Source organism: Notolepis coatsorum, assembly GCF_963971535.1.
Source record: "Notolepis coatsorum genome assembly, chromosome: 20".
Classification (NCBI taxonomy): Eukaryota; Metazoa; Chordata; class Actinopteri; order Aulopiformes; family Paralepididae; genus Notolepis; species Notolepis coatsorum.
In genome coordinates, this window is record NC_140184.1 from 66,258,600 (window position 1) to 66,282,430 (window position 23,831).

The window sequence follows — 23,831 nt, forward strand, 5'->3', positions numbered from 1 at the left end:
ACATTTAACACTATGCCAGTTCCTTATTTAACTCCAAAACAGAGTTAAAGTAACACTAAGGGGATTAGACAAATAACACTGCTCCGAGTTACATTTTTACTATTTGGGAGTGTTAATTGCACTCCCTACAGTGTCAAGTTATCAACGGTGACATTTTTTTTAAATGAATTTTATATACGTATATATTAATTATAAGAATGAATTCCATAAACAAAATAATTTAAAAAAATAAAATGTATTGTTCTCCCTTGGTCAATACAGCTGAATTAAAACATCATGAATGAAGGTATAATGTACAACAGGGTTAGAAATTAAAAAAAATTCCCCAGGGCTTTTTTTATTTATTTCGGGGGCACCGCATTTTTTTGATGAAAATGTACAAAGATTATAAAACATTGTCGACACTTTTTTTTTACAGTCTTCGTCCCTATGTTTGATAACGTAATGTTAATGTCTCCATATATAGGGCTCTACGCTAACCTTTTTCCCAAGGAGCACACAAAAATTTAAATAAATAAAATCTAAATAAATATTTAGGAGCACACAAAGAAATTTAGGAGCACAGTGAAAATTGTTCAAGTAACACAGAGTTTATTAACAAACTATTTATTACATGCATATTATACTGTGCGTGTGCATAATTTATTTTATTTATTTATTTAATTCATTATAATTGAAACGCTATTGAATAATAGTTAATAGTTAATACAATTATTCTGTTACAGCTACAACCAGGGGCGGACTGGGACACAAATTCAGCCCGGGACATTCAGACGCACCAGCCCACGCACCGGCCCACGCACCGCCCCCGAAACCGGCCCACACAACGGCCGTTATGAAACACTCGTCCAGTATTAAACAACCCAAGGCTGTGGCTAAGGAGTCAACATCAAGGAGACCAAATCTACACCCCGCCCCTAGATGTGCACTTGTGCACAGTGCACGCACACACACACACACTAGAGATGGGTACCGAATTCGGTACTTTTGAGGTACCGAACCAAAACACGTCGGTACTACCGAGTATCGATTCAAGTAAGATACAGTTTTAAGATACAGTTTTTTTCAACAACAAAGCAGTCGGAGCAATGGCAAGCCAAAAACTGTCGAAATTGTAGTTATTTGAAGTTTGGATAATTTTTTTCACAACTGAGGTAGGTAAATTAAATTTCTTGAGACTAAAGTACCGAAAAAAGGTACCGTTGGGTACCGGTATCGATTCACAGGTACCGGTTCAAATGTGAAAGGTACCCATCCCTAACACGCACACACACACACACACACACACACACACACACACACACACACACACACACACACACACACAACTTGCCAAAGACCAGAGTTGCACACACACACACACACACACACACACACACACCACACCATTACTTCCCGTCATTGGCATACGTTCTCTTTTTTTTTTACTAACATCTTAGTGCCTCATTAGCCTATAGGGATTAAGGATACATGAAGTATTAAATACACCATAATAATATTGAGGTTTTGATCCATAGAAACTTAGAAAGGTCTGTGCTACACAATTTCAGTTAGATTAGATTTATTGTCCTTTAATTTTTTAATTTTGCACTCATGACATTAGTTGCTTGCCGTTTAATCAACATCGAAAGACCCCCCCCCACTTCCTCCCAGACACCCATTCCAAGAGCCTGTTCGCTTTCCAGGTCTCTCTCTCTCTCTCTCTCTCTCTCTCTCTCTCTCTCTCTCTCTCTCTCTCTCTCTCTCTCTCTCTCTCTCTCTCTCTCTCTCTCTCTCTCTCTCTCTCTCTCTCTCTCTCTCTCTCTCTCTCTCTCTCTCTCTCTCTCTCTCTCTCTCTCTCTCTCTCTCTCTGTCTGTGTGTGTGTGTATCTCTCTCTCTCTCAAACCTAAATAGACTCAGCTTTACCATATGCACAGCTGCACTGCATCAGGTGTAATCAAGCCCATTGTGATATTTCCTCCAACGCCAGAGGAGCACCAGAACAACCGTGTCTGCATTTGATCTCGTCTTGTCGATGGTGTAAAATGAATTACGTATATTGTTAGTAAGTTAGCCCTGTAATAAGCGGGATAATGTATAGCTATACTCGGTCATTGTCGCAAAATAATTGACCTTCACTGCGGTCAATTATTTTGCGACAATGACCTCGTAGCTATACATTATCCCTTACATATTGTTCACACTATAGTGAGGCATAAGACATGGTGTTTACACATTCAAGTGGGCTGGGCGATATAATGATAACGATAATTATCTCAATATATTTTAATAATCGATATCGGGGAAAAAGAAATATCGATTTTTTTTCTTTTGTTAAACCCAGAGACAGTGGACTGTGGACATGGACAGACTCGTCTTTCTTGCCTGCAACTTAAAGTAATGGCTTTGCTTGTCCAAATGACAATACTGACCAAATTGAGATTTATTTTTCTCTTGTCCATTTATTTTGTTTGCTTTCTAATGTAAAATACAGTTTGAAACCGTCTGTACAGTATGTGTGCTAGCAGAGCTAGTCTGTGTCACTGTGCACATGTGCGGTGGTTTGCCCACCAAAAAAGCGCCAAAAGATAGAAAAGAAACTAGCAGAGCCAGAACTGTTCAACTCCCCTGGTGCCACAGCCAGCAGAGAAGCCTGTTTACTTTGGCTTTCAAACCAGCTGCAGCCTGAGAACTGGAATGTGAGGGCCTGTAACACTAAAGATGGCGGCAACGACAAAGAATTGCTGCAAAATAAACATACATCTGTTGTTTAAAATATATATATATATTTTATACAATATCGATAATTATGGATATCGCGTGATATGATTAGGGATGCACCGAAAGTTTTCGGCCGAAAATGGCAAAAAATTGCCTTTTGGCTTTCGGCCGAAAGAGTTTTTTCACCGAAAATATATCACCGAAACAGAAACAACCTAACAACCTCGCGTGTTGTTGTGATGATGTCGCGCTGTCGGGAGTCGCGCTGTTTCTATGTAAACTCTGCGCGCAACGCGTCCAATAAATGCATCTTTAACATGCTTTTATATCCTTATTTACTATATGCCCGTCGCTGTAGGAGTGATCTAATATGCATATTATTTGCGTGTTGTTGTGATGATGTCGCGCTGTCGGGAGTCGCGCTGTTTCTATGTAAACTCTGCACGCAACGTGTCCAATAAATGCATCTTTAACATGCTTTTATATCCTTATTTACTATATGCCCGTTGCGGTTAATCACTGAGTGATCTAATATGCATATTATTCAGAGCGAGGGGGGGGGGGGATTGTGTTTCTCACATTGACGCTGTCTGTCTGTCGCGCGTCTACTGTGCCGAGTCAAGTGAGCACATGCTGGGGACTAGAAAGGTGCGCTCAGTAGAGCACAGATGTCCGCTGCGGCAGCCAGAGAAAAGATGGAATTAATGTACTGTATGCATTCAGAAGTGCTGAATAAATGTTTTATGGACCCATAATAGTGATTATTTATTATTTAAGTTAAGTTTTGCCATAATCATATATTTTTCCATAATCATAATGTTCCACAACATTGGTAAAAAAAATAATCATTTTCGGCCTTTCGGCTTTCAGTTTTCGGCCAACTGTTTTCTATTTTCGGTATCGGTTTCGGCCAAGAATTTCCCATTCGGTGCATCCCTAGATATGATATTGTTATCGATATCATTATCGCAATATCATTTTTGGCCATATCGCCCAGCCCTACAAGTGGTTATAGTGTAACAGAGTATTTTCTGTTTCCCAAATAATAGATTCTTATCAAACTGGTGAACTACACGCCTGTAGCCCCTAAAGCTGCTAAAATACACATTTTGTTCACTGTTTTGTTTCTAGAAGTAGAGCAGGTTGGAAACCCTAAGTATTACTCTCCCCAAAACCAAGACTTCTCCCCAAGCAGAAACAATTTATGAGTAACGCATACCTACTCCCATTATGGGCGGTAAGTGTGTACACAAAGTTAAAACACAGATATACACATTCTCTCCTCAAGTAGATGTTTTTTTTTGGGTTATCAATGAATACATTTGTTTACATGTATTAACTCTAGAATTGCCACAGTTATCTACAATAGCAATGATAAAAAAGTGCCAACCACATATTATTATAATAATTCATCCAGTTTTCTTTAAGTGTTTTTTTTTTCTCTTTTGGTTAATTAAGTGTTTACCAATCGTATATTATAGTTTTTTTTGTTCCAAGTGTTATTTTTTATTACATCACTAACAAAATAATAAAAGAAAAAAGACTAATTTAATCAGATTAATCACTTTATTCAAATTGAGGATTTAGTTTGAGGATAAAAAAAAATGAATTTATAAAAAGAAATGAGAAGAATACATTTTTTTTAAATTAAAAAAGAAGGTTGGAACGTCCGTTCGAAAAACCCTGACAAAGTTTGAATCACTTTATTCAAATTGAGGATTTAGTTTGAGGATATATAATAATAATGTGTCTATATATGTCTCTCTTCTCTCCTTCCATTCTAAAACACTTGAATGTGCTGTATCCAACCAACGTACTGCTTATCTCTTACAGAATGACCTCCTAGACCCTAATCAGTCTGGCTTCCGGGCTGGCCACTCCACAGAAACGGCCCTCATCGCGGTCACAGAGGCACTTCACTTAGCAAAAGCGAAAGGCCTCTCCTCTGTCCTGATTCTCCTAGATCTATCTGCAGCCTTTGACACAGTCAACCATCAGATCCTCCTTGCGGCCCTCGCAGGAATGGGAGTCGCTGGCTCTGCGCTGACATGGCTGACATCATACCTCAATGACCGCTCCTACCAAATGTCATGGAGAGGGACCCTGTCGGCCACCCGCCCCCTGCGGACGGGTGTCCCCCAGGGCTCGGTCCTAGGACCCCTTCTCTTCTCCCTCTACACTAAATCACTGGGTAACATTATCACGTCTCATGGCTTCTCGTATCATTGTTATGCCGACGATACTCAACTCTTCCTCTCCTTCCCTCCCTCAGATATCCACGTCTCTGAGCGGATCTCGGCCTGTCTGTCTGACATCTCCGCCTGGATGACGACCAACCACCTCAAACTGAACCTAAGTTAAACAGAATTGCTCCACCTGCCGGCCAAATCCTCCCCCCTGACCGACCTTTCCATCACAGTCAAGAATGCAGCTGTGACCGCGTCCCCGACCGCCAAGAACCTTGGTGTTGTCCTCGACGACCAGTTGAACTTCTCTGCTCACATCGCAGCGACAACCAGAACCTGCAGATTCCTCCTGAGCAACGTCAGAAGGATCCGCCCCTTCCTGACAAAAGAAGCTACCCAACTCCTCGTCCAATCAACAGTCATCTCCCGCCTCGACTACTGCAACGCACTGCTCGCTGGCCTCCCGGCCACTGCCACCAAGCCTCTTCAACTCATTCAGAACGCAGCGGCCTGCCTGATCTCAAACCTACCGAAGTCGGCCCATGTCACCCCACTTCTTAGGGACCTGCACTGGCTCCCCATTGCTGCACGAATCCGCTTCAAGGCCCTCGATCTAGCATACCATGCGGCAAAGGGAACCGCTCCCGCCTATCTCCATCAGAGGGGGGAGCTTCGGTGGCCAGTGTCCTTTCAGCCGAACAGGATAATGAAAAAATTATCCCACTAAATGGCCAGACGCGTCTTATGGCGACATCTACAATTACCTCATTGAGTCTCCAGGTAGACTAATGTTTATATTTAAGTGCAGCGGTCTGTAGCCACTCACATTACCACCGAAGCTCCCCCCTCTGATGGAACAGTCCACATTAATTTGTGCGTCATCTCGCGTCGTCCAGACTCCATGGGCAATCTGCGCATGTGCATGCGGAATATGTGCTCTTTTTTTTTTTAGATAAATTTTTTTGCGTTTATCGCTTTTTGCTACTGGGCAGTCCAGTAGAGAGAGAGAGAGGAGGAATGGGAGACAGAGTGGGGGGAAGACATTCGGCAAATAACGACGGGTCCGGGAATCGAACCCGGGTCGGCCGTGCCGCGACTCAGCGCGTTATGTGGTTCGCCACTGGGGTACACAAAGGGGATGTGGCCTAAGGGGTGTGGTCTAAGGATCGGGGGAGTGGTCAACATAGACCAATGAAAGAGGATATCCCTACTGAGTACAATGACACATTATTTATAAATCATATCTATAACTCAGTCTGTACACCAAAGTACCACTTAGTTTTGTATAAATATAGCTCGCCATTCTACTGTGATCTAGGGATCTAGGGCCCATTGCTGTAACCTAGGTCTCTCCATGTTGCAACATGTCATTCTGTCAGTAAACTTGTAAGTCGCTTTGGATAAAAGCAGTGGTGCAGTGCTGGTATAACTCGGTATAACGGCGTTATACCTCGGTCACTGAGGCTGAAGTACGCGCAATCGCTTTTTACATGGCATTATCCAACCGGACTCCCGGAGAAGCATGCAGCTGCAGAGCCGCAGAGCCAGCGGCGCTCTCTGGGCCGCGCGCTGACGGCCGCGCTGTGAGGCAATAGTATCCAGCTGCAGGACGAGAGCAGCCAAAAAAAACTGTGCATGCGCGCGCACGCGCGTGGAGCGTTTGACCTGTCAATTTGCCACTGCACCACTGGATAAAAGTGTCAGCTAAATGATTAAATGTAAACTCATGTAATGTAAAATACTCTGTTGTTTGCCTCTGTGAATAATCTGGTCAATACACCTCACTTGATACGAGATCCCTTTGGCTATTTTTGATAACATTGATATGTGGTCCTTAAATTGTCTCTGAGCTCACTGTTAATGTAGCAGAGGCCCCTAGCACATCCAACTTGAACTAAAGATTATATCAATATGAGATCCAGCTATAGTAGCTACCTTTCAATGAATGAAAAATGCATTATTGCATAATAATCAATTTGTTCCAATAACCTACTTTCGCACCTCCCTAATGAATATGATACATTATTATATTTCTATGACCTCACTGTAAACAATTTATATGCATTTATTTAAAGGTATAATCTGTAATGTCATCAATCAGCGACCTCTATGCAAAATAGCCCCTCTTGGTATTGCAGTGCTGCAACACGTTCTCGTCAGAAAAATTGCACTTTGTTTAAAATTTGTTTGGTCCGAGGACCACGTGAACGTGACATGAATGAATTTGCCCGAGTTTACCACTGGTATTTACCGGACGTGACGTGTTTTTACCTCGTTGTAACCCGTGGGATTATGGGAAGGCAATGGTAGCCTTCTTGTCTATAAACAAAATACTGCAAAATAGGCATCATATAGCTAACGTTTGTTTGAGTAATCTCGAGTGACAGGTGACAGTTATGTTTTCATTAATTTAGCTAACTTGTGTTTCGCTATTAAGATAACTATTGCGCCTAAAATTACATGCAGTGGATAACAGCAGACTGAGCAGCTTAGCTAACGTCAGCTAACGGTAGGTATTATCTTATCATATCAACTCATTATATGCTTATAACTGAAGTGAACCCTGTGCACGTATCAATTTAACCACTGGCAAAACCACGGCTCCGTTAGTAACTGGATAAGTTACCCATAACCAAGACGAGATAGCCACAAGTAATCGATTTAGCTAACGCTGTTTTTAAAGTAATTTCTCAGTAGCGTTATATGGAGTTACCGAGATATTTTATAGGCTTACATAATCTCTCTCCAGACGATGGACGATGACGAGTCAATGCATAGGCTGGAAGGCAGCGACCCCACCACTGAGGTCGGCGGACTGATTGTAAAGCAGAAGAGCGCCGCTTCGGAGCCCCACGTTTTCCGCGCGCCCTCTCCGCGCACCTCCCTGTTGGGCTTGGATCTGCTGGCGGCCCAGAAGAGGAAGGAGCGTGAGAGCAGAGAGCAGGAGGAGACGGGCAGCGACGACAGGCAGACGAAGAAATCCAAGGTGTCTTCTTACAGAGACTGGGAGGAAAGCAAGAGCGATTCTGGGTCCGATGAGGAAGAGAACGACGAGGATGAGGATGATGATGAGGATGAAGACAGAGGCGCTAGAAAGGAGAGGTACGCTTTTGTACACAGATCTACTGTCGGTGGGATTTTATTGCCACCAAGCAAGAGTGTCAAACATGTTACTTAACACCTGCCATCTTTGTTACTGTGCGATGTTCAACGTTTCACCAATTTTACTGTGTGAACTTCTTCTAAATGAAACATCATTAATATACCTAAGAAAATGTAATTCGACTGACTTTCTCTCAACAGTAGGAAGTACCGGATGCCCGGCTCTGAGACACCCTCCAGCCCAGGGGGGGTCAGCGAGGAGTTCCGTCACAAACACCAGCAGAGAGAGAGAGACAGACGGGAGCACGGGGTCTACGCCTGCTCCAAAGAGGACAGGAATAGGGAGAGAGAAAAGGACAGGGAGAGGAACAGAGAGAAAGGCAGAGACCGGCGGAGTGAAAGAGGTGATTGAAATGATTAGCCTATCCTAGATCAGGGATGAGATTGGTATGAATTACTGTGATGAGGTTGGTTTGAATAACTGGGATGAGGTTGGTTTGAATAACTGATGAGGTTTGTGTGAATAACTGTTTTTATTTCTGTCAGATGATGGAGAACGCAGCCATAGCCGCGGCGGCGGCAGCAGCAGCGGCAGCTCGTCCGAGCGTTCAGATCGCAGCGAGAGGAGCGAGCGCTCCCAGAGAGAAGGCTGGTCTACTGATCGTATCAGCCGGGGGAGCAAGAGGGAGGAGCCTCCTACGCCCCCGCAGCGCCCCAGAGGTACTCCTCTTTGTTTGTCTTTCAGCAGAACAGAAAACAACAGTATAGAGGCCGTATAGTAGCAAAAGACCCAAACCCATGCAATCGCTTAAGATGTTATACAGCGGATACGTAACTCCCATTGACACTGTCTTTTATAACGGTGTGTCTGTCTCGCCTGCCTCTTCTTTACACAGACTCCTCTACACCCTCGCGTTCCAACTGGGAAGAGGACGACAGTGGTATTGGCAGCTCAAGGCATTCCCAGTGGGAGTCTCCATCCCCCGCTCTCTCACGGGGAGAGTCTGATCGCTCAGAGCGCAGCCCGCGCACCGGCCGCGAGAGTGAGAGGAGGGACAGGTAAGCATCTGTCATGAAGTCATCTGGCTCTCCTTGCCTTTCTCAACCTTAGTTTTATATGAACATTTGTTGGGGTTATATAGTGTTAAGGCAGCAGTATGAACATCTGCTGGGGTTATATAGTGTTAAGGCAACAATATGAACATCTGCTGGGGTTATGTAAGGGATAATGTATAGCTACGAGGTCATTGTCGCAAAATAATTGACCGACACGGAGTTTAAAATACCGAGGCGCCTCGCCGAGGTGTTTTAAACGTCAGTGAAGGTCAATTATTTTGCTACAATGACCGAGTATAGGCTATACATTATCCCGCTTATTACATGGCTAACTTACTAACAATATACCTAATTCATTTTACGAGATCAAATGCAGACGCAGTTCTGTTCTGTCGCTCCCGCTGTCATCGCCGGCAGCTTGCACTGATGACTGAATGCAGGTGTGCATATGCTGAGCAGCTGAAACAGTGTGTCAGTGGGCTTGATTACTCCAGCTGCGAAAAACAATAATCACTGGTGGTTATCGAAAAATAATTCACCGCTGTCGGCGGCTATTGACCAATCACAATCAAGCATTTCGGCGAATGTTAAAACGCCATGTAATAAATAGTGTTAAGGCAGCCATATGCCGCTTTCCCATTGCCATCCCATATGATTTAGGTAGAGTGTGGGTCAGTTTAGTAATGTTGTATGCATTCAATTAAGACAAGTTGCATACTTTGAGCTGCTTGTCATTCAGAATCATTATAGACTAAAGCTGACTCAAAACATTTCCTGTGGAAATAATTAAAATAAAGCCTTAGAATTGGTGTAATAACCGTGTAATAAATTGGTGAAAAACGAGCATTTCTCTTGACTTAACACTAGGAACATTTCCTATCCTCAGGTCAGTTAGAGGCCGTTATCCTGATGACACGCCCCTGCCCACCCCTTCTTACAAGTATAATGAGTGGGCCAATGACAGGAAGCATCTGGGCTCCACCCCTCGTCTGTCACGAGGAAAAGGTAACTCTTCTATAAGCTGCATTATTCAAGTCAAGTCATGAAAGCTTTGAACATTTCTGATCATTTCTGTCTCCGTGCCTCAGGCAAGAAGGAAGACGGTCAGGAGGGGATTATGTTCGACAACGAGGATGAGAAGCAGCAGTGGGAGGACGACCAGAAGGTTGGTGGAGTTTAAACTCTAGACCGTTACCTCTATCATCATTGGTATCTTTAAACCATTTCGCCTGTGCGTCTCTTAGAGCCTTGTGTCATGTTTTGGCAGCAAGCCGACAGGGACTGGTACATGATGGACGAAGGCTACGACGAGTTCCACAATCCACTGACCACTACCTCTGAAGAGTACGTGAAGAAGAGGGAGCAGATCCTCCAGAAACAGACACAGAAACGTATATCTGCCCAGAAGCGACAGATCAACGAGGTACGGCGACTGAATGGCATGTCTGCCAAACGATAGCACTTGTTCATGTATGTGTGAGCGCACGTGAGTGTTCGTTTGTGCCTACAGCTGTGTTGTTGGTGTGTGTGTAACCGGCTGTGCTCCTTGTTGTCAGGACAACGAGCGGTGGGAGACAAACCGCATGCTGACCAGCGGGGTGGTGCAGAGGCTGGAGGTGGACGAGGACTTTGAGGAGGACAACGCTGCCAAGGTCCACCTGCTGGTTCACAACCTGGTCCCTCCCTTCCTGGACGGAAGAATAGTCTTCACTAAGCAGGTGACGACACAACGGGTCACCGTCGGGTGTTTAGCAATAATGCTGTGGCCTCATCATGTGGGTTCTTGTGGCAGTATGTCAAACCGATACCAGTGTAGTTTCTTGTTGCCAAATGTGTGTGTGTGTGTGTGTGTGTGTGTGTGTGTGTGTTTGTCTTCTGCAGCCAGAGCCTGTCATCCCTGTCAAAGACCCCACCTCAGACATGGCCATCATCTCTCGTAAGGGCAGCCAGCTGGTCCGTAAGCACCGTGAGCAGAAAGAACGCAAGAAGGTAGGCTGTCTGAGTAACTGTGTAAAGCTATATAAGTAGCAGGGCTCTACAGTGCGACCATATTGCTCGCATATGCCCCTAGAAATATGTGTATGCGAACCGGAAAAATCAATTACTCGCACGGTGTGCGAGTGAAGATTACAGCCTCAGTCGTGCTTTTTTTTTTCTCCGCTGATAAATCGTTAAACTACAAGTCCCACATTGCACTCAAGCCAACGGTCCAATCACAGTAGAGTGACGTGACTGGTTTCAAGGGAAATAAAGGAAATGACCAATCGGACGCTCTTATTTGCTTTTTTACTTCCTGAAAGTCCGCCATTGCGATATGCGAGACTTTCCAGAGACTGTAACTATTCTAGTCTTACCAATAGCAATAGATTTTAGAACACCTAGATTTATCGATAGCAATAGTAATATAACGTTAATGCAACAAAACGAATGCCTTGCTTTGTTAATCATAACGTTGATGCAGTAGCGTATGCCGTTGTGTTGGCTGTACACATGATAACAACATAACACTGTGTACACATTAAAATTGCGATAATCGATTCTAACATTTTCAAATCGATGCAGTTGAATTTTCCCCTTAGGATCGATACATTGCGATGCATTGTTACACCCCTACACCAAAGTCACTGGCCCACTGTGCGTGTGTGTATCTGTGTGTGTGCTAACTTGCTAGCGTTATCAACAGCAGAGGTGGGCAATAGGGTCCAGCTGCAGCGCCGGAGTGCAAGCGGTGTGACGTAATTGGCAGAATCGACTGTCAATCAATGGTCTACCTGACACGCAAACTCATAAACAATGTTTCTGTACTGGAGGTGTTAGGGCTGGGCGATATGACCAAAAACGTTATCGCGATAAAATTATAAAATTATTTTCATATAATTCGATATCGATAATTATCGTCGATATAATGTCCGTCAAGTTTAATTAACTTCTTATGCTGCTGCGAATGTCTCAAGTCGAGTTGATGTCGTCATCAGTCTGCGCACGTTAGCCGACAAGCGGAGTATCTCATGACAATAAATATGACACTAAAATACTCTCTTCCGCCACAATATATTGAAACGACGTCCACTGTATATCCCACACTACCATAAACGTGGCCTCAGAATTCAAAACACACACATACTCGGCACGTAAATAATAAAACAGTGCCGTGCAAGCTAGTTATCCTAGCCAGCCTGTTGGTTCTAAGCGATGTATTCCATGACAATGTGCTAAATATGACACTAAAATACTCTCTTCCGCCACAATATATTGAAACGGCGTCCACTGTATATCCCACACTACCATAAACGTGGCCTCAGAATTCAAAACACACACATACTCGGCACGTAAATATATAAAACAACGCTGTGCAAGCTAATTAGCCTAGCAAGCCTTGTTGTTGAGTGAGTCCTACCTCCTTCCGGGTCTCGGCCATCTCCTTCACTGATTGGTTGTTAGCTGTTGTGCGTAAGTACGTCATCACGTAACGCTGGTTGTTGTTAGTGAGTGTGCTGAGCCGAGGCTGAACAGAGCCAAGCTTGGAAAATCGATATATCGAAACTTTGCGACCACGTTTCATGTTTATTTCGAGGAAATAATTTATCGCGATAGTTATCGTTATCGTTTTATCGCCCAGCCCTAGGAGGTGTACAGTATTTCAATAGGCAACCCTGAAAGGATTATTTTTCTAGAAGAGCAACACTAGCCAAAACATAGGCATTGTATGCATAAAAGGGGCAAAAGCTAAAGTTAAGTGACTTTTACTTTTGTAGCAGTAGTTTGATTTGATAGGGACAGCACATGTTAATGAACATCAAGTACAAAATACAAAATGTAAACATGCAGGGTTGTAGCACGAGCTAATTTACACCAGGAGACAGCAAAACTCTTTCAATAAATAAATAGCCTGCTTAGGGTAAAAGCATTGTGACAATCAACGATAAAAACAACAAGAAACAAGTTACATAAACTAAATCAGATTAAAAATGATCACAGTTCTGGTTTGCCTTAAGATGGGTCTTGAACATGGAGTATGTGGGGCACTCTCTAATCACAACTGGTAGGCTATTCCAGTAGTTACCACCTTTAACAGAGAACAGTTTTAGCAAAGGTATACCGAAAATGCACCTTACAGTCCCCTCTACTGATGGCCATGGTGGTAATGCCAGTGTCTCCTTTTTGTTTAATGTCACTGCCTTTTGTATTAGGCTTAGTTGTTGGCTACAACTTTGCCACAGTAGGCATTAATCACTTAATAGTTCAAATGTCTGTGTCCCATTCCCGTTTGCACACGCAGATACACACACACGCACACAGTGGGCCAGTGACTTTGGTGGTATGTGCTATTGCACAGATGTGTGTCCCGTTCCCGTTTGCACATGCACGCATAGTACAAATATACATTTATTAAAAAAAAAATTCAAATAAACTCTGTTACTTGAAATATTTTCACTGTGCTCCTAAATATTTTTGTGTGCTCCTAATTTTTTTCATTTAGGAGCACATGTGCTCCTTGGGAAAAAAGTTAGCGTAGAGACCTGAGTAGGCTGTCTGAGTACCTGTGTAAAGCTATATAAGTAGGCTGTCTGAGTAACTGTGTAAAGCTATATAAGTAGGCTGTCTGAGTACCTGTGTAAAGCTATATAAGTAGGCTGTCTGAGTAACTGTGTAAAGCTATATAAGTAGGCTGTCTGAGTAACTGTGTAAAGCTATATAAGTAGGCTGTCTGAGTAACTGTGTAAAGCTATATAAGTAGGCTCTCTGAGTAACTGTAGAACTATATAAGTAGGCTGTCTGAGTAACTAGAACTATAGTAGGCTGTCTGAGTGACTCTGCATGGCAATGTATAAGTAGGCTGTCTGAGTGATTGTAGAACTATGTATAAGTAGGCTGTCTAAGTGACTGTAGAACTATGTATAAGTAGGCTGTCTAAGTGACTGTAGAAATATGTATACGTAGGCTGTCTGAGTGACTCTAGACTATATAAGTAGGCTGTCTAAGTGACTGTAGAACTATATAAGTAAGTAGGCTGTCTGAGTGACTGTAGAACTATGTATAAGTAGGCTGTCTGAGTGACTGTAGAACTATGTATAACTAGGCTGTCTGAGTGACTGCATGGCAATGTATAACTAGGCTGTCTGAGTGATTGTAGAACTATGTATAAGTACGTAGTCTGTCTAAGTGACTCTAGAACTATGTATAAGTAGGCTGTCTAAGAGAGTGACTGTGTATATAACTATGTATAAGTAGGTTTTTGACAGTAGTGATTTTAACATCAGAGAGAGTCGTGCCTCTGTCTTCCTATCTATTATTATTATTGTATTCATAATGATTGCATGGTTTAGGATTGCTCTGAATGATTGCTCTGATTCCAGGCACAGCAAAAACACTGGGAGCTGGCGGGTACAAAGCTGGGAGACATCATGGGCATCAAGAAGACAGAGGAAGCAGACAGCTCTGGGGGAAAACCTGTAGGAGAGGACGGCAAGGTGGACTACAGGTGACCAAACCTCCTCTTAACATGGTTTTTGGATTATTGTTCAGGATGCCTCCTGAATCCGCAGTGAAGTCAAGTGTTGTTGCTAAGTCATTTTGCAATTAGTGGACAAGCATTTACATTATGGGCTTCCCAGCCTCTCTTTGTCAGGTGACCCCATAAGAAGGTCTAGAAAGTGAAACCCAACATTGGTCTTTATAATCGTACATTTAGTTCATGACAATGTACAAAACAATTGTAATTTCCCCATTTTTATATTGGAAAATATCCCCACTCAAAAGGTTGTGAAAGACTGATATTTAATTTGTTAAGTGTTTTGACTATATTGCCAACAATTATTTTTGTCTTTCTCTTCCTTACAGAACAGAACAGAAATTTGCAGACCATATGAAAGATAAGACTGAGGCCGCAAGTGAATTTGCTAAGAAGAAAACCCTTTTGGAGCAGAGACAGTACCTGCCTATCTTCGCCGTCAGACAGCAGCTGCTAAACATCATCAGGTACTGATAGCAGGCTGTCCTGGCCCTGTCCTGTCCTGTCCTGGCCCTGTCCTGCGCTGTCCTGTCCCTGTGCTGTCCCTGTGCTGTCCTGCGCCTGTCCTGTCCTGTCCTGTCCTGTGCCTGTTCTGTTCTGTTCTGGCCTGTCAAGTATTTTACATGAGACCAGCAGGACGGCTGGATGCAGGAGATGCAGTCATTCATCGTGAAAATGTCTGGCTCATTTTGAGTTTTCAACACTGTTGGAAAGAGGATGACTGCTTTTTATCTCTAACATGTAGGGATGCCCCGATCGATCGGCCACCGATCGGTATCGGCCGATAATCAGTATAAATATGCGATCGTGATAATGCTTTATTTTTGCCGATCGTCAAGACCGATCAATGACACGGAAAACATGATCCAATTCTCTGCAGAGTTCTCACTCGCTCTTCTCTCCACAGTGCTGCTTGCAGCGTACGGCTCCTCCTTCTCCTCCAGCCCCTCCCGCACCCATTGTTTACATGGGTGCGGGAGGGGCTGGAGGAGAAGGAGGAGCCTTCGGCAACGGTCTGCTCTGCGACGTGAGCTAACGTTGGCTACCTACCGAGCCGTTGGCTACCTAACGTTACTGTTTAAACTAAATGACCGAGTGACTACATGAGGCATTGTTAACGGTATCTAGCCGGCTAGCTACTGATAGCTCCTGATATCAACAAATGCTCCAGCAAGTCTAGTAGTGCATGATAGCTCACGTTAGCTCACGTTAGCTCACTGTTCAAAACGAAACGTCCCATTAAACTAAATGGTTCACTGAGGCGTTGTCTTAACGTTATCTAGCAGTAGCTACAGATAGCTCCTGATATCAATGTCTTATAACACTGATTCGATGCGTATTCGAGCTGAGGGCATGTTGAATGTGATCAATAGGGTCCAGCTGCATCTCCGGAGAATCCTGGCCGTAGCTTGAGGCTACTCGAGTACACACAGACAGTGGAGCTGTTTGCAGATGGCGAGCATTTTGACTTGTGGCGATGTCTCGCAGATAATACAACTACAAGTATGATTATATAATATATATATTTTATTAAAAATATATATATATATTTATATAAAATAATTTAATTATATATATTTTTTTTAATAAAAAACGATCGATATCGGATCGGTATCGGCCGATATGGGTCAAGACGATCGGTGATCGGTATCGGTGGCAAAAAACGTGATCGGGGCATCCCTACTAACATGTATTATAATAATAATAATAATAATATTATTTCTCTGCTCCTAATGTAAAGTGAGCAACGTTCCATTGGATAAGTGACTAAAGTGGAATAATTTCACCAGTTATTATTCATGGAGGTGGACAACAGAGTCTTTGATTAAGGATAGAGTTCACTGACAGAATGACATGTTGCAACATGGATAGATACAGTACAGCAATGGAGCCCTAACCTAGGGATGGGAATCGAAAACCGGTTGGCCGATGCCTGGAACCGTGTGGCTCCCGTGACTTTCGATTCCCTTATCGCTGCCAGGTTTTTCCTACAGTTGCGCAATAACGTTAGCGTGTAGCCATGGCAGACTCTATTTGATTCATTAAGGGCTCGAAATTGCCTGGGTTTTGGTAATATGCTCCCGAAATGCTCCCGCTGTTTGGCTACTTCTATGTGCAGTGAAAACTACTTGAATGCTTTAGAACCTAGTCATTGATTTAGTTCAGGGTGAGCTAAAATTAGCCGCGGAGCTAACGCTAGCTAACGTGAGATAACTCTAGTTAATCAAGCTCTCAGAGAGAGATAAACAGCTGACAGCGCATAGTACAGGTACAAATACAATAAAACAGCGGGGTGGGGGCTGTTGTGTAAACCTTGTACTCTTTAGTTCACATATAATAAGAGACGGAGTGTTTGTTTACTAGTCTGTACTCTGTAAGACAGGAAGTACCGTGGTGCAACATACAAATGTGTCCGTGTAGCAACACAAGCCAATACCTTACAGGACAGGGGCCCGGGGAGGGGGGTGGGTGGGTGGGTGTGTGTGTGTGTGTGTGATAACGACCTGTTATTCAATAGATTAAATTAGTTTAAGAATAAAAAAATAAATACATTTTAAGAGAATCTCAAATACATTGTTTTATTTAAGTGTAGGCTATAGTTAACACTTTGGGTGCCATGGGTTAAATTCATGATATACCATAGATTGCCAGCTCTATTTGTCTATGGAGAAGTACCCCTTCTTTGCATGGCTATAACTTTTTAAATTCTATTGCTACATTGCCATTATTAGGGCCCATTCAAAGTCCTATATGTATTGTTCATTGTGTAGCAACGTTAAACTTTTTCATTCACATATTCATAGTAAAGTATGGTCTAATGTATAAGTATGTTTTCATCTCTTTCTGCAGCTTTCTCCAGAACGTGATCTATAGCCCCAAATGCATTATATTGATGATGAAATACAGTTTGATGGCAATCGGGGCGATGTAAAACATTTCAATTGGACGTACTTCTAGAATGATCTACGTATGATCTGATGATGACCGGATGGGCGGGGGATCGTTTATAATTCCGTGGGCAGCGTTATATCATTCATCTAGTGTGGGTCATATGTTCATCATAACAGTTTATATGGAACACGTTCAAAAATAACGCTGAATCTTACCGGATCTTCCTCGCGCCGTTGGACGATCAGCGTGGTGTAGACCGTTTTCGATTATGGGATGTTTATCCTGATGAACCATTTCCAGCTTGTATAATACTATATACGTCCAAATCATGTTGTTTATCGAGTTATTGGCAATGGATCGCTATATATTGTGACGAGCCAGAGTGCCGGCAGCCAAACCGAGTGCCCGGAAGTAATATGGCCGACCAGCACAACCTCCACAGCACTTCCTGTTTGGCGATTGCGCCGATCGGCCACCAGATGGCGCTCCTGAACCGCCAGAGAGCTCAGTGGGTCCTCCTGGTGGATCTCAGGCCAGCGGAGGGGAAATATGAATCCGATCACAGATTTTTTAAATATTGATATTAAAGACGCTGTAAAGCGTCCTTCGGCAACTTGAGCATGGCCGGGAATGACGCTGTAAAGTTAATGTTTTATTTTTTACAGTTTTTGTATTTTTCTGACATGGTAAATGGCTGCTTTTTTATATAGCGCTTTTATCCAACGCGCTTTACAATTTGTTCCTTACATTTTACCCAATCACTCACACATTCACACAACGACGGCGGAGGCAACCATGCAAGGTGCCAACCTGCTCATTGGGAGCAGTTAGGGGTTAAGTGTCTTGCTCAAGGACACATCGACACGCTGCCCGGGAGGAGCGGGAATCGAACCGGGAACCTCCGGATTGCCAGACGACTGCGCTACCTCCCGAGCCACTTGTCGCCCCTGACATGGGGGCTCAACAATAAAAGACAATCAGAAATGTCAAGTTGCATGTTGTTATTCTAACCAGCTTAGGGCCCGCGTCCACTTGGCGCATATTTCTGACCGCACGCATCTGTTTTCAATGTATTCCAATGGGGAGGGAGCGCATGCGGCCGCATGCGGCCGCCTCTAGGAAGTGCGCTGCCGTCGGCTTCTTTTCTCAGCTTTTTTGTGCGGCCGAAAGTTGAAACTTTCTCAACTTTCAGAGCGATGCGCTGGGCTCATTTTCAGATAACCAATCACAGCCATTCATCTACCACTCTGTTTGTAACCTGACACCGGAGCTGCCTGCCTGTCTGGCTGTCTCCCACAGACTATTGAGATTCGCGACAAAACTAATAATAATAACTACACGAATACACTACTAAAAAGCTAATAAAAAGCAAAGGGCGAACTGTGGTGTCAGGCAATAACTATATATATAATTAATATACAATAAAGTTATTCAAATATGCTATAATATGTGCAAAACCGCGGCATGGCTGTAGATTTCTTTTTGTCATCTACAAGATGCGCTGCAAGCCAGCGCTGCTGGCGCACTCCCAGCATGTTTCACGGAGAAATATGCGCTAGGTGGACGCGGCCCCTTAGTTCTGTTGCATTTCCAATTTATTTATTTAAATTATAAAGTGATCAGGTATCGATAAGGGAATCGATAAAGAATCGAATCGATAAGCAGAATCGATAATGGAATCGTATCGATAAAATCCTATCAATTCCCATCCCTACTAGAGTTGTTCCGATACCGATACCAGTATCGGAAATGCCGCCGATACTGCCTAAAATGCTGGTATCGGCGAGTACACGTAAATTCTAGCCTCCGATCCCATGATGTAATTTATCTCCTGCCGAGTCCTGCGGAGAGTGAGGATTATAAAATGAACATGTTTTAAAGTGTGATGCTGTGTCATTTTAACAGCAGATACACTTTCTTAAATTCCATTGTCCCCGACAGTGCAGTGTGACGGGGAGCTCGGACGGGAATTGGGATGTGTTTGGCTGGTGTTATGATAGCATTAGCTGGAAAGATAGCTAGTTGGAACAACATCCGCTTTAACGTTACATCAAATCAGATGATCGCCTGTCCTTTCTCCAGGACCTAACACTGTCCGTGACCGTCTATCAACAATAATGCACCCACGGTGAATTGTATTTAAGTTAAGTAGCTACAGACTAGCGTTAGCTGACTATTACTAACGTTATCAAATGTCAATGCGGGAAGACGAGCTAGGTCAGTTAGCTTAGCTTGATAACGTTACCGTGTCTAAAGTTGGTACTATTTCATAATCCAGCAATAATGGCTGCAGACCTGCAAGCAAAGTACAGCAAGTGCCAAAGGATAAGAGTCTGAGGCGGAGTTTCAAAAGAGAATGTTGAATATTTATTTTGCATCAAAAATCACAACATGAACGTTCTATCTGCCACTAGCTTACAGACTGAATAGGGTATATCTGCAGAGCCACTGAGTAGCGAGTGCAACACCGTTTAATGTCCGTGTGGATCATTGGAGTAGGGTATATCTGCAGTGCTGCAGCCCATCTATCTATCTAGGTCGTCCTCGGACGGGCCCTCCATCGGTGCTTCCAGTCATCCCGATCCTCCATGCATCTGGCTAGCTCGCCGGTGCTTTCTGTTCCCACATCTCTCCTGAGTACGTCCACATAGGTTAACGTGGGACGTCCTCGTGATCGATGCCCGTGTGTTGGTTCCCACAGTACAAGTTTGCTGGTTGGCATCTCATGGTGTCTCTGGCAGTGACCTGCCAGCCTCATTCTCCTGACTGCCACTTTATCGCTCACCTTTAGCACCCCCCCATACAAGTTTGCATTAGTGACATGCTCATCCCTGTTGATGTTGAGCACCACACGCATCATTCTGGTGTAGCACCCATCCAAGGACTTCTGCAGGGTGGGCTTCAAGGTCCAGCATTCACTGCCATACAAAAGGACAGACTCAACTGTTGCATGAAAGAAGTTGAGCTTGATTTGACGGGGGAGGTTGGATTTCCACACACTGGTCATGCCGTTCAGAGCCCTCCACGCAAGTGCCTTCCTCACTTTAAGGTCTTGCTCGGACGAGTTGACCCACGAGCCCAGGTACTTGAAATCACTGACTTCCTTTAGAGCAGAGCCTCCTGTTGTCCTTAGAGGTGGATGATCCGGGAGGATGTTATACATTATGACCTCGGTTTTCTTGGCATTTAGCCTAAGGCCAACCTTGGCGCACTCCGTCTCCACTCTGCACAGGAGTTCCTGTGCCTGCTCCACCTGGTCAGAGAGCAGGCTGATGTCGTCCGCGTAGTCAAGGTCTGTTAGGACTATGGCGGGGTGTCGTCTCGATCTCCTTGGGGTTATTGTGAGACCAAGTTCCTGCTCCCGTCCATTGATGGCCTTCCTGAGCGCATAGTCGAGGACTATGACGAAAAGGAAGGGGGCAAGGGTGTCCCCTTGCATCACTCCAGCCAGGATGTCAAATTCTTCACTGTTGCCGTCTATCATACTCATTGATTAATGATACTAATACAAATCTATACAATCACCTGTTGTTGAATAAATACCATACGTTCTAGTTATTACTAAAAAAACAGTATAACAGTATCTGTAAAAAGAAAAAAAAAATATTATAATTTATATAATTTATATAATTTTTTTTTTTTTTTTTTTATGCACTGGTATCGGATACATATCGGTATCGGCCGATACCCAAAGCTTAGGTATCGGAATCGGATCGGAAAGGGAAAAATGGTATCGGAACATCTCTAATCCCTACCCTAGCCTGGATCTCTATAGAATAGCTAACAAAGTATTTATACATGATAGTAGATAAAATAAGTGGAGCACTGGCATACACAATATGAGTTATAGATATGATGCTCAGAATTCAAGGGAGATATGGATCATGACGTAGATGATGCATGACATAGACATATGAGTGAAGGTTGTGTGTATAATAGAAAGAGAGAGAGAGGGGGGGGAAATAGTGTGTGTAGGGGCGACAGTGGCTCGGGAGGTAGAGCAGTCGTCTGGCAATCTGGAGGTTCCCGGTTCGATTCCCGCTCCTCTCGGGCAGCGTCCTTGAGCAAGACACTGAACCCCTAATTGCTCCAGATGAGCAGGTTGGCACCTTGCATGGTTGCCTCTGCCGTCTGTGTGTGAATGTGAGTGAATGGGTAAAATGTGAGTAACAAATTGTAAAGCGCTTTGGATAAAAGCACTATATAAAAAAAGCACCCATTTACCATTTAGATGGATACGAATGAAGGCTATGTGAGTGTAACAGAAAGAGAGAGAGGGGGGAGATAGTGTTTTTAAAGTGTCCATTGGATGGTGGGGGGTTGATTTCTAGTGAGTTGAAGATCATTCTGAACTTGTGAGACTTTAAGTGTATGTCGATGTGTATGTTTGAGCAGGTCAGATAAGGTCCATAATTCCAATCTAGCATCATTGTGAATGGAAACTAACTTTTTGGCTTACCAGCCAACTGGCGAGTATCTGATTTTTTTTACCAGCCAAACAGATTTTTTACCAGACAAAGAAAATCGCTAATTGTGATAATTACTTCTTTGTATGTCAAGCCGCGTCAATGTTGTGTATGCATCTGGGTAGGCACACTGTGCCTTTAAGACAGCACGGTGGTCTTACGACAGTGCTGTGAAGTACCGTCAAGTGTTGTGGTAACGTCAGTTGGGTTGGTGTGCTGTTGTGCACAGTGCACTGGTTGAGCTAGCCCCTTTCGTGACTGCGATGTGCAAGCCAGGGGCTTTTGAGCATGAAATAAAATGTCTAACCTTACGTCGTAGTCCGGTGCTTTTTTGGAAACATTATAGTCATAACAGATACACCTAGCTGGCTGCTTTGAGCACACGGGGCTAACGTTAGCTAGCAAGCAGCTATAGCTAAAACGCTAACTAGAAGCTAACCACTGTATACAGTTCCAGTAGACTAACATTACACCTCTGTGATTTAAATGTGTCCTTAGTAACTTATACTCGAGGGTTGTACTAGGGTTGGATGCAGTTCCCCGTTGGTCAGTCTGTCTGTTTTCCATCTTCTGCTGTGTTTAACGTTATCTGTTTGCGAGTGCTCCTGATGGCTAGCCTAGTACCGCAGGACTTTTATTATTATATGTCCGCGGGTTGGCCAGTACTGCGCAAACGTTTATTAAACATTATATGTCCGCGGGTGGTCTTGTGCAGTGCTCTCGTGGCACTGTCAACTAAAGCGAACACTCAGAAGACGCGCACCGGTTGCCAGTGCAGTGATTGCAGAATGTTTTATTTTTTTGTATACTCGCCAGCAGGGGAGGAAACTAACTGTTTGGCTTACCAGCCAACTGGCGAGTATCTGATTTTTTTTACCAGCCAAACGTAAAAAATACCCGCATTTGGCGGGTAAAGTGGCCTAATTTCCTCCCCTGATTGTGATATATGGTGGCAATTTCTTAAAGGTCCCATGTTTTGCTATTCCTTTCACTATTTGGGCAATTTTACACAATTCCTGTGAGTCTATGGAATACATCTGTAAGTTATTATTATTATTTTTTCACTTCAAGATTTCAAGCTGTTTTGGGCTGGGCTCCGCTCATACTCACAAGGCGCTTTGAGTGACAGTCACCCACAGTCTGCACTGGCAGACAGAGAGAGACATAGAGATAGAGAGGGAGACTAATTAATTTAGCAGCGGGGGGGCATAATCCCACGGGACAATGCATTGGTAACTTGTTTTAAATGACATTATATACCCCGTGAATCAGGGTTCGAAATTAAGGGGGGCTTGGGGCAAAATGCCCTCGAAAATTGACCAAATGCCCTCGAAAATCGGTTAAGGGTGGCAAGAAAAGCCCCCGACACTTTGCACAGATGTTTAGCCCTTAGTATGCACTTTAAAAGAGAAGGCATTTTAAGGCATTTTAAAGAGAAATCCAGATCGATTGATCGCATGCTATAATACTCGAGTGATCGTGTATTACTCGAAAAGGGGAAAAAAACTTTAAAAAATACAAAATAAATTCGATTTAATTTTTTTTATTTTAATTTTAAAAAGATTTTACTTATTTTTGTTCATTCACGTATATATGTTTAAGCAAACCAACAAACAGTTATAATCTTACACATACATGTGAAAGAATAAATTATGTAATAAAACTCACGCCCATCCCTAGTATGCACACGCACAGTATAATATGCATGTAATAAATAGTTTGTTAATAAACTCTGTTACTTGACCAATTTTCACTGTGCTCCTAAATTTATTTGTGTGCTCCTAAATTTTTATTTAGATTTTATTTATTTTAATGTTATTTAGGAGCACATGTGCTCCTTGGGAAAAAGGTTAGCGTAGAGCCCTATATATGGAGACATTAACATTACGTTATCAAACATCGGGACGAAGACTGTA

The 23,831-nt window shown here is 43.4% G+C and overlaps 1 protein-coding gene across 2 annotated transcripts in view; it reads left to right on the plus strand.

Moving 5' to 3' along the window:
* The first annotated feature begins 7,178 nt into the window (after window positions 1-7,178).
* Window positions 7,179-23,831, plus strand: part of LOC311247237 (pre-mRNA-splicing factor ATP-dependent RNA helicase PRP16-like) — a 115,047-nt gene continuing 98,394 nt past the window's right edge. The window contains exons 1-12 of one of the 2 annotated variants that reach the window (XM_084337577.1): window positions 7,179-7,396; window positions 7,637-7,989; window positions 8,191-8,393; window positions 8,536-8,709; window positions 8,886-9,048; window positions 9,932-10,050; window positions 10,134-10,210; window positions 10,313-10,468; window positions 10,602-10,763; window positions 10,927-11,034; window positions 14,403-14,527; window positions 14,887-15,024. In XM_084337577.1, the coding sequence (XP_084193703.1) occupies window positions 7,640-7,989; window positions 8,191-8,393; window positions 8,536-8,709; window positions 8,886-9,048; window positions 9,932-10,050; window positions 10,134-10,210; window positions 10,313-10,468; window positions 10,602-10,763; window positions 10,927-11,034; window positions 14,403-14,527; window positions 14,887-15,024 (1,775 nt within the window). In that variant the 5' untranslated portion in view covers window positions 7,179-7,396; window positions 7,637-7,639. The remainder of the gene's footprint in view (window positions 7,397-7,636; window positions 7,990-8,190; window positions 8,394-8,535; window positions 8,710-8,885; window positions 9,049-9,931; window positions 10,051-10,133; window positions 10,211-10,312; window positions 10,469-10,601; window positions 10,764-10,926; window positions 11,035-14,402; window positions 14,528-14,886; window positions 15,025-23,831) is intronic. The other variant, XM_084337578.1, reaches the window with a different exon arrangement.